The 11,354-nt window shown below is 45.0% G+C and overlaps 1 protein-coding gene across 2 annotated transcripts in view; it reads right to left on the bottom strand.

Moving 5' to 3' along the window:
* Positions 1–1,362: 1,362 nt before the first annotated feature.
* The window catches only part of agfg2 (ArfGAP with FG repeats 2), a 14,051-nt gene continuing 4,059 nt past the window's right edge, over positions 1,363–11,354 (bottom strand). Inside the window, exons 4-14 of one of the 2 annotated variants that reach the window (XM_035618701.2) lie at positions 11,007–11,151; positions 10,468–10,588; positions 10,265–10,369; positions 8,901–8,933; positions 6,441–6,686; positions 5,194–5,266; positions 5,032–5,075; positions 4,708–4,806; positions 3,791–3,910; positions 2,670–2,740; positions 1,363–1,920 (exon numbers count right to left, since the gene is read on the bottom strand). In XM_035618701.2, the coding sequence (XP_035474594.2) occupies positions 1,873–1,920; positions 2,670–2,740; positions 3,791–3,910; positions 4,708–4,806; positions 5,032–5,075; positions 5,194–5,266; positions 6,441–6,686; positions 8,901–8,933; positions 10,265–10,369; positions 10,468–10,588; positions 11,007–11,151 (1,105 nt within the window). In that variant the 3' untranslated portion in view covers positions 1,363–1,872. The remainder of the gene's footprint in view (positions 1,921–2,669; positions 2,741–3,790; positions 3,911–4,707; positions 4,807–5,031; positions 5,076–5,193; positions 5,267–6,440; positions 6,687–8,900; positions 8,934–10,264; positions 10,370–10,467; positions 10,589–11,006; positions 11,152–11,354) is intronic. The other variant, XM_035618709.2, reaches the window with a different exon arrangement.

The following is an 11,354-nucleotide window of genomic DNA, read 5'->3' as shown; positions in this document are numbered from 1 at the left end:
CATCGATTCCTACAAATGTCTTGATTGCGAGCAGAATAAGCTGCTGTAATTGGATGAGTGAATGTGCAGACGTGTTATTTCCATCTCTCGGACACACAATGTTCTTTACGCGTCTAGACTGTCTGGCTGAAGAGTGAATCCTCAAAAATCACGGGTGGGGGGGGGGGGGGGGGGGGATATGGATATAATACAGATTATTATCATGCATTCGATTGACTCTGGATTCAAAGCTGCCATGAATGATTCAAATTGGTCTAATAGTAGCCTTTCTGAAAGCTCCAACGGGTTGGTCTATCTTCGTACCCTACGCTTATGCAGTATGTATGTTGTTATGCAATATGCATCCAAAAGTAACCTTACGCACGGGGTCAGGGAGAACTGGATACCACGCGCCCCCTGCTGTTTCGGGAAAACATCACAGCCTTTGAACGCAACTAAAAATATTTCCTCAATTCCATTTTTTTGCCTGTATTTTTACACGTTCACATGTAAATGAGTCAGAAAACACACACACAAAGAAACCCCCAGACTCCAGCGGTCTTAAGAAGCAACAAACGTGACTTTATGAACATGAACACTTTGTCATTACAAAGACGTAATGTAACATGAATATCCTCTCTTTTCTTTTTCCTTTCCTTTTTTTTCTTCTTGGCAAAATGAGGGAAATAAACTACAAAAAAAATAAAATAAAGACAAAAACAAACTGCGAGAGAACATTTTGGTCCGAAAAGATGAAGCGATGAAGGTGTCGTGCACATTTATGTAAGTTATTCAGAAATTTGCTTTTACATTCAATAGCATCTCCTTTTAGCCCTCTAAGCGCATGCAGCCTGAGAGTGGGAAAAAATAAATTACCCCCCAAAGTAAACCTGACTCAAAAAAAAAAAAAAAATACAAAAAAAGGGCTGACAAATGCAGACATGTTCCACACACCCATAACAGAGGAAAGCCCGTCTTATCTTATCGTTCGGCGCTAATCCACATACATCAGCAGGCTGTTAAGGCGGTTGTAACCATCTGTAGGACTCATGATGCGGGGTCAAGAGTCGCAACTGGCTATTCCTTCGGAAAAACTGAGAGACTCCAACATCTTCAAAGCAGAAGACAACACCGGCGTGTTTACTGGGCGGGCTGGTTTTTTTTTTGCACTTTTTCGCAGGAGATGAAAGCAAAGTAGCAGCATCAGCAACATGTGTGTAATATATATATATATATATATATATATATATATATATATATACACACTGCATATACACATATATATAGACATATACATATATATACTGCATATACACATATATATAGACATATACATATATATATACACATATACATATATATACTGCATATACACATATACATATATATATAGACATATACATATATATATACACATATACACACACATATGTATGTATATATATATATATATATATACATACATACATACATACATGTGTGTGTGAGTGTAAGTGTGTGTTTCTGCAAAAATCATAGAGGCGTCGTTTCCCCACAGAGCCCTGAGGTGGCATCTACTAACACACAAACACCTTCTTTTTTTTGGGACATTTGTCTTGTGGTACAAGCACAGCAAGCCAACACTCTCATACATACATGAATTTTTTTCATAATTACATTCACACTTTTTCTTTTCTTTTTTCCTCTACAAACACGTAAACACAGACTGAGAGAGGGGGCAGATAAGGAGCAGGGAGGAGGAGGAGGAGGAGGAGTGTCAAAACCCTCCCCTCAGAGGATGAAAATACTCCAGAGGCATTGAAATGGCAGCGACCGCTCAAGTTCACTTCTCCCTCGGTTCCCGGTGATGGATGGGTGGGTGAAGTAAGGAGCGGGCGGGCGGGCGGGTGGGGATCAGATGAAAGGATTTCGCGACGTCCCCCGACTGGAGTAAACGTTCCCCTGGAAGGCAAGAGAGGCAGAGTGAGAATGAGCAGGGAGGCCTTCTCCTATACATCCTGTTTAGTTTACAGGAAACGAAAACTACCAATTAGCCTCCAACCCCCCCCCACTCATGTTTTAAGGGGGCTGAACGCCAAAGCGGCGGTCGGCTGCCTGAACCCGTCCGCATGTCGAGGAGCTTCGATAGTCCACGTCGTGGCGCCGTCTTCCCTCTATACTCGTCGATAGGCTGCTTTTATGACGATTCTGCGTTTTCGGAGTCGGTTGATGAGAGCGATCGCTCTGATTGGCTGTTCAGATTAAGCCAATCAGAGCATGGGAAGTTAAAACGGAGGTACTAAGGAAAGAAAGCAGACACGGGGAATCACGAGGGTACTAACACCAACAGGACTAAAGAGGTCGGCTCGCGGCCAGTTCATCATGTCTCAATCTGGGTCGACGTGGCTGTTTGGCACGAAGACATGGAGGATCCACTGATCTACGCGATCCGAGGGAGGCTGCCTCTGGACGACAGTACATAGAAACTTACTAAATGACGTTAACAAACTACCGCCCCCTGCTGGTACAGAGCCTTTTTTCCTCTCACGGCCGCCTTGCCGGTTTGATCCGGGTACAATTTTGTTTGCCCGACCGTGGCCAGAAGTATGCGACGAGAGTTGTATTTTGACGTCGAGTTGTTTTGACGTCGTGTTGTGGTGTCCCCTGTACTTATCCCCCTGAAGAGCGACTTGCAGCGAAAGCATACTCACAGTAAACGGGTTCACCGACATCGGCCGGGTGACTGTGGGCTGAGAGTCGGACGCGGGAAAGGAGGCGAAACCTGTGACGTGCACACATAAGAGGACAGTTCAGCAACTGCAGATGAGAAAGTGAGCCGCAGTGCTGCCTGCAGCAGCAGCAGCAGCAGCAGCGGCGGCTCCATACTGGGTGTGTGCATTGGTATTCTTGGACAGTCACTGTTGAAATAATGAAACATTTGCAGCGTGTCGATGACTCGCAGCCTCACAGCGTTTGATCTGCACATAAATGTCCCTGATGTGCGTCAGTACATGCGCAGGTTCTCACTTTTACCCCAGGTTATATGTTGAATGTATGGATGAGGTGGCGTCCGGCCGACACATCGACCCGAGCACACGCTGTGCTCTTCAGCTTTTTTCGTTATTCACAGCAGGTTACGGTGCAATGTGTGGCTCGGCACAAACTGTTCCCGTAGTAATGCATACGGAATGACGGGTTTGCTGATATACATTCTACAAACCTGAATTATTAACATGTTTCCTTTTTTTTTATATATAATTACAGTGTAGGACCGTATGTGATGGAGAATTTGAGTAATAGATCTGCGAGTTCTGGTCCACGATTATCCACGGTCACAGGAAGATTTATTGTAATTGTCTCCGTGAAGATTAAAGGCTATACTTGATATGTGATATAGGTTTATTCCAGATCATATGAGGAGTTAGAGTTTTTTTTAATAAATCTCTGGTGACTCCTTGCGGTTGGATGATTACAGTTGTGCTCTCAAGAGTGGAGACTCTTTTTTGTGGCACAGTGAACGGTTTCGATGCAAGAAGTTGTGTTCGTGTTTGACAAATGGTTCCACCACTGCAACAATATTCCTGCTGTCTAATTAAGTCCATATGGGCCAGTGAAATTATATGTGCATGACACAATAAACCTGTGCACCATCCTTCTCGGCCCTACCTTGTTAAAAGTCAGATTTATCACACAGGATGAACATTTACATAAACGTACGGACGTAACGAAAGCTGCACTATTGAAATTAAATCATTCCAAGTTCCAAAACAACGTCCACGTAAAAAATTCTAACCATGACAGATAGAATGATGATGATTAAAAAAAAAGTTACCATTGGTTTCCTGGTTGCTGGCCGACTCGTGAGGAAATGCATTCTGGGTGGCGGGCGTCGGGAAGGAGGCGGACGGAGGGAAAACGGAGGAGGGCGAGGTGACAAACGCACTGGAGTCACCTGCAGAGAAGACGCAGACGCACGTTGGGAGAAGTTATGGATTAGTTAACAAATTAGAGGGGAAAGTAACATGACGTGTGTTGGTCAGCAGGTATCAGGCGGAAGGTAAATGAGAGATAACTAACTGTATCTTACATATCATATAAGTAATACTGAGCGATCTGACCAGTCAAATGTTAACTAAATACATAATATGGTTGAATTATTCAAACGTAGCGGAGAGAAGGGTCAGAGGTCAGACTTCTAATAGTGATTAGAAAGTAGCACAAATGGCAGAATGTTCATTTTTATCAATATTATTTATTATTGCTATTCATTACTATAATACTTATTCTTGTTCATGTGCTGCTCTTTGTTCCTGTCTGTTCACATCACTTGGCATTTGGGGGGGGTTGTAATTCTTGGAGCTTATAATATTGTTTTTAGACAATTTTTGAGATTAATCGATTATGAAATGAATCACTAGCTGCAGCCCTATATTTTTGCCATAATGTAAGCTCAGGTATGGATTGACAGCTGCCAGTATATTCTCTCTTTTAATCTTTTTACAAATCCATTTTGTACATTTAAGCTGTTATTGAAGTATATGAATCAATTTGCTTTTTTTTTTTTTAAGCAGGCTTTCCCTTTGCAGGAGAAATAATGACACCTTTTTGTTTAAGTCTCTCTACGACGATAACTGAGTCTCGAAAGTCTTAAAGAAAACACGTGTGCTGATGTTTTCCCATCCCTGAAAAACCTTTCGCAAGGAAGTGGCAGCGTTAAAATGTCTGCATGACCGTGAACATGGGTCTCACCTCCCGAGGCGTTGCTGAAGGGGTTACTGGGGGAGAGGGCGACTGGCTGCTGGGAAGCAGAGCCGGAGCTGGAGCTGGAACTGAATGGGTTGGGGAAATCTGAGACGCACACGGGTAGAGGCGGGGAGGAGAGACGGGGAGATAATTCACAGTGTGCGGGGGTTAACAGGGTACATTCCTGCCCATTCAAAAACCAACACTGCTCTGAGACACACGGATGCATCCTAATTAGGGCTGCTGGACGGCTCTACGGATGAAGGAGCTGAATGTAAATACAGTGCCGGTTAGCGGGATGGATCAATGCAGTCCGTGCTCGGTACCTACTTGCAAATGTTTGGGAGCCGGAGACGGAATCGACACCGGGGGAACTGGGGGAAAAAAAAGAATGTAACCTTTACAGGGCTCCTCGCGCAGGCAAAAAAAAGTGTCATGTCATGATAAACAAAAGCTGATTTGACAAGATTAGATTTTTTTTCCTCTTCCTACCTGGCAGGAGTAGAGCTGGATGAAAGCCTAGTGCCGAAGATGGCGCTGTACTGCGGGGGACCACCAGGTGGCGCTGCGGACAGGCATTTCACACCACAGGGCTCAAATCAGTGCTAATCCCAGCAATCAAGTGCTACTATCATCCCCAAGCGCAATGTGGAAATGTCACAAAGGTTTTTTCGAACCGTTGAACTCAAGCATGTAAGTCATGGGAGAACAAACGAGCTTTACACACACGCTGAATAAAACATGCCCACTGTGTTGAGCTTGATATGAATCAAAGTGAGCTGCAGCAGCAAATCAATAACCTCCTTACTCTGCCAGGCAGGCGGGGGGCTGGGGGGGGCTGTGATGCAGGTGGAAAACAACCACGCTTCTCGTAGGAAGCCTGAGGCCCTCTCACACGAATCCTACACATCTTGGTTATTAGACAAATTTCTTATGAGGCAAAAACGCAAATCAACAAGGTGCCTCGAATGTCTCGGAATGTGCATGTTGCGGCGCAACAATTCAGCTGCTAAAAAGCCTCGGCATTCGTAGTAAGGATGTTATGCAACCCAGCTGAGCTGGCCTAGACAATCTACTGTATATCACACCCACACACTCAAACTCTCGCTCTGCTTCTAGAGCTATCTATAACACAGTGGCAGACAAAGTGCTCAGGTCCTTTAGTTTATGTTAAAAAATAGATTAATATGAAAACACACACTGTTAAACGCCCTGTAATCTAAATTCTACTTTCTGCAGGTAAAAGCAAATACAGGAAAAATGCCCCGTGTGACTGATCTGTTACTATTTAATGTATTATTGATTTGTTAATACTGATCAATACATGCATGTGTAGCATTTTTCAGTTGTAACTGGTGCAGGGAGTTTTACACACAGAGAGTTTTGTGTTAGGGGGTAATACATCTAGGGGGCCGTGAGAGGATTAATGGGGCAGAAAAACAAAACTAAGTTGTAGCTATTCCATTATATTTCCTTAACTGTGAAATTCTGGATAATTCAACCTTCGGGCACATCAAAAAAATTATTTCTCTCTGGTGAATCAGCCAACAACAAAACCTGGCTGTCAGATCAATGCAGTGGAGTTAAAAAAGTGCAATATTTCCCTACAGAAGCAGAGAAACAAAAGTAAATGTACTTCCCAACCTTTACCAAATTCCGAATTTCCAACAGATCAACGCACAAAAAACACAACATGATTTTTTAAAAGCGCCTAGACACGAATTCAAACACTTTCCTACCTGCGGTCGTTGGCGGGTCGGAGAACACGCTGTCCAGATGGGACACGGCAGCGTACCTGTCCTGGCCGCTGGAGCGGCCGACCGGCGGTGTCGTCTGGCCGACACTGGCAGGGTGTTGCTGCTGCTGGGACAGAGACTGGGGCAGAGGCTGCGGCTGAGGATGGCTCAGACCTCCGAAGTCCACGCTGAGAGACTTGGGGAAGGCCCTGAAGGGCCCCGTGGCCCCCGAGGCCGATACTGTACGACCTGAAACGGAGAAACAAGACTCTGCTGATTCAGCTCAAGAGCAATGCACAACATGGTCATCTAACTCTTCAGCGAGTAAGAGGGTGAATTATAAAAATTGTCGGATTTCAAATTCCAGGGTACGATCACGTCAAGTTCATTTCACTTTCTTTTTCAATGGAAGCCAAGCAGAGGCAAATATAAATTTATACATTATTAATATGGCATTATCTAAACATGATCTTTTCATCTTTAATCTTGGAAAGAAGAGTTTGGAAAATAATCTCAGCTGAAGATCATGTGATATGATAGAAAGCTCCAAGTACGGTCCGAGTCGCTAAATGGCCCAAAATTCTAAGGTCAAGTGCGAGACATAACAACTGTTTATTCAGCTGTTGTGTCGAGAATGAACTTTGAGTCTCACGAGGACCTTGTGGGTGGGGAAAAAAAATAATCTCCCTACAGGGTCCATTTAGTAGCTGTTCTATCACATGGTCTTCATCAGCCGATGGACCTTTCCAAGGAATGTATAAAGGATTAAATGCGCTTCCCCCCCCCCCCGCCCTGAATACTTTAAGGACATCTTGTCCATTTGGTATAACAGCTGAGGTATAAAGTTCACCCCTGACCTTGGACATAGCAGTTGGTTATCTCACAACAAGGTCAATTTAGTAGCTGTCCTGAAGCCTTAAAGGTCACCTTGGACAAGAAGTCCTGAAGGTGCTCGGGGGAAAAAGGGACCAGTGGAACGAAAACCGAGCAAAATCCATGCGCAGAGCAAGTTCGTGTGAAATTGTCAAAAGCTCCTTGGCAGCTTCTGAATGTACAAGGAAGTTTGAACATTTTATCATTTAAAGAATTGTGCTGTACAATGCTAAATCCAGAGCAACGCATTGGGCATCAATCGGGTCGTATTTTTATGCTAGTACTTTTACCAATATAGTATATTATTATCATTTATATGTACAAATATGATAAAAAGAGAGGCATGAGCCTCGAGTCGGACCACCTGAAACATCTCATCTCAATTTATCGCATGCTACATTAGCTTTCATGCTATAAGGCATCGAAAAAAGGCAGGATTAGCTCGACACCAAGTAGCGTGTGCGGTTTTCATGGTTAAACATCGGCAATGGTATCAAAAGCAAGCCCACGTGCTCTTGGATAGCCTTCAAAGCAGCAAACAAAAGAAAATAAAACACAATTGTCGGACGGCGGAGGAGGCAGTAAAAGAAAATTACAAATCGTCTTTTTTTTTTTCCAGCTAGCAAGCTTACAACGAGCTTTAGCCACAGTGCATGCTAGCATTAGCATGGGGGAGTTGCTGTCGTGTTGTGTGAGTTGCTGTCGTATTGTGTGAGTTGCTGTCGTGTTGTGAGTTGCTGTCGTGTTGTGTGAGTTGCTGTCGTGTTGTGTGAGTTGCTGTCCTGTTGTGAGTTGCTGTCGTGTTGTGTGAGTTGCTGTCGTATTGTGTGAGTTACTGTCGTGTTGTGAGTTGCTGTCGTGTTGTGTGAGTTGCTGTCGTGTTGTGTGAGTTGCTGTCCTGTTGTGAGTTGCTGTCGTGTTGTGTGAGTTGCTGTCGTGTTGTGTGAGTTGCTGTCGTGTTGTGAGTTGCTGTCGTGTTGTGTGAGTTGCTGTCGTGTTGTGTGAGTTGCTGTCGTATTGTCTGAGTTGCTGTCGTGTTGTGAGTTGCTGTCGTGTTGTTTGAGTTGCTGTCGTGTTGTGTGAGTTGCTGTCGTGTTGTGTGAGTTGCTGTCGTGATGTGTGAGTTGCTGTCATGTTGTGTGAGTTGCTGTCGTATTGTGTGACTTGCTGTCGTGTTGTGTGGGTTGCTGTTGTGTTGTGTGAGTTGCTGTGGTGTTGTGTGAGTTGCTGTCGTGATGTGTGAGTTGCTGTCGTGTTGTGTGAGTTGCTGTCGTGTTGTGTGGGTTGCTGTAGTGTTGTGTAAGTTGCTGTCGTGCTGTGGTGAATTGCTGTCGTGTTGTGTGAGTTGCTGTCGTGTTGTGCGAGTTGCTGTTCAGGGCCACCGTAGAAACCTGACTGACGAAAACAAACATCAACCCCGAGGAAAGTCAAATTCACATGAACGCGAGACACGGTCAGCGCCAGCTCGGACACCCCCCCCCCCAGATCGGTCCTTGTATTGTGATATTGTGATGCAGCGTGAAAAGAAGCGTATCGATCTCAGCCATTCGGCACACACTCAAATGCGTCGGCTGGAGCCGTGCGTCTTACCTAAAGTGAAGTGGTTTTTGAACGAGCTACTGGCTACGAGGTCGGGGGGGAGAGAGAGGGAAGAGAGAGGGTTAGATAGAGGGAGGAGAGGAGAAAGAGTCACTGATGTCATGTAGAAAAAAAACTTTTGTCCATGTTGCATCCGTGGCCAGCTTCAGACTGTCGAATTTTGCTTTGGACGACAGGCAACCCAGTTTGGAGGAATGTCTGAGGCCGACAACACGGTACCGACAACACGATAAGAACGAGGGCGTTCATCGGGTCACCACTTGCGAATGCGTAGTGTCACATCTTTAAATATGGCGGAAAACCAATTTTACACGTATTAAAGCATATGAATGCTGCGATTAACTTCAATCAGGTTGGGGTTGGGGGTTTCGTTGTTGTTGTTGCAGACTCGAGTGAACATCAAACGACAACTATTTTTTATGTCCTATAAAAATGAAGAATTTGATAGTTTTAACTTTTTTAAAAATCACTACATCTTTATAATAGTAGGACTTTCTTCTTTCGCTTTTCCGCCACACTTAAATATCTGCGACTGCCACAAACAGGAATAAGAATCTATTATCTCTTATTGCGCCCTACAGCACCTTATTAGACATGATATTTTTTATCTTGAACGCCCCCTCAAATCTATGTTTTGAGCCTAAACTAGTGAGGGCCATGTTCACCGTGGCCCATTGGGATATAAAATGTATCATGCTACCATTATACATGATGACAAATTTCTGCACGCCAAATTGTTGCTTTTACAGTTGCTTTTTATGTGTTAAGCAAAGGAGATTTTAATTAATGATTTGAGTACTGGAATGTCAAAATTGAATACCGGAAATGTCAAAATTGAATACCGGAAAATCAAGGGACATCGTCACACTGCAAAAATCATTTCAAATCCAATACTGCCATAAAACACTCTTTGTCTTCTGTTTTTTTTCCCCCACAACAGCCAGGAATGTAAAGTAATAGCTTCCTCAGTATAAAGGTTCTTATCTCTGTAATTTACACAACTTCAGATCATCTCACAGGATATTCACATACATATCGTCATATCCCTAACCATGGGCAGAGCTGAAGCTGCAGCCATTTCATACATTTTGTGTGCACAGTGACTGAGTCCCCTAAAGCTTAAAAGGACTACGTCACCGTTTTAATAAACGTTCGATTGGAACGGACACTCAAACACACCGCACATGGCTCAACCGGAATATAAAGACATTATCTGGCAGCCATTTTTGGCCCGGGAGAAACAATTCTGGATGAATCTCCATCAGTGTGGGCAAAATTAAAAATGTTGCAAAACTTAGTTTTCCAGCTACATTGAGAAAAGCAAGACAACAAGGCATCCAGATGGGGGGACACACCTGATGGTCGTGGCAGGGCGGGGAAGGAGGGGGCGTGGCTCTGAGGCCCCAGTGCTGACGACAGGGAGCCTGGCCTCTGTCTCTCTATCCCACACAGGGTGGGGTCTGCATCAGAGGGAGACACCAGATAGAAAAAGTTAAAGAAATTGATCGGATTTGGTCCAAAAAATATCTAGGCCTCCAATGTAGATCAAGCCCCTGACCTTTCAGAGGGGGGTCTCTGAAGCTTTGGGAGCGCGACGGCCGAGCGGTGAACACGTCCGTCCGCATGTCGGCCGGTGAGATCGCGGGCACTCGGTCCCACGACGGCAGCTGGGCCTGAGACTGGAGGACGGGAGATGGGGAGGGAGGAGAGAGGGAAGCAGACGGGAGGTAGAGAGAGCAAAAACACAAAAGGCAGAAGTGGTGAGCCTCTTTCATGCGTTTATCAATAATTCATGAAGCAGCCGCTTTGATGTGGAGGCTACCTGCGCCGCTCTCACTGTCCAGCCCATCCGTCTCCGTCACTCCGCTGCAGCGTGGAAGCCAAGTCAGGTAATTTCCACCCACTTCTGTTCCCCTTTTCTGTCTTTTTTGGCACCCTTTGAACTACTCGTCACTTCCTCTTTTCTTTTTCTTTTTGTAAACTACACCCATCCACTCTCTCCCCTGAGTCCTCATCTTCGCGCTTTCACTTGCCTTTGCGTTATCTCCATCGCCCTCTCATTTGATTGCATGCACAGAACACATTCAAGCCTCTCACCATGGGCCTGGTGGATCTGGCGTTGGAGGGCAGGTTATGGTTGGGGGCCTGGCTCGCCAAGGGACCATGGGATGGGGGCATGGCCTGGACCCCCGGGCTCCAGGGACCTTCAACGTCCCTCCGGTTCTTACTTTTGGAAAAATGCCTGCAAGGGATGGAGCATGAAGTGAGTCCGTGTGACTAACTGGCCTCAGGAAAAGCGAAATGAAATTCTCCAATCATCAAACATCCCCGCTAAGAACATTTCAAGGGGCTTGAAGCTAAATCCCAAACGTTTTTTTCATCTGGGCACTGAGAGCAGCTATTATCCCTGAGCTTCTTTTTTTTTTTTTTCAGGGGAGGAGCCTC

This window comes from Scophthalmus maximus, chromosome 12 (genome assembly GCF_022379125.1).
Source record: "Scophthalmus maximus strain ysfricsl-2021 chromosome 12, ASM2237912v1, whole genome shotgun sequence".
NCBI classification, from domain to species: domain Eukaryota; kingdom Metazoa; phylum Chordata; class Actinopteri; order Pleuronectiformes; family Scophthalmidae; genus Scophthalmus; species Scophthalmus maximus.
The sequence above is the reverse complement of the archived record's forward strand: the minus strand, read 5'-3'. Positions and strand labels throughout refer to the sequence as shown.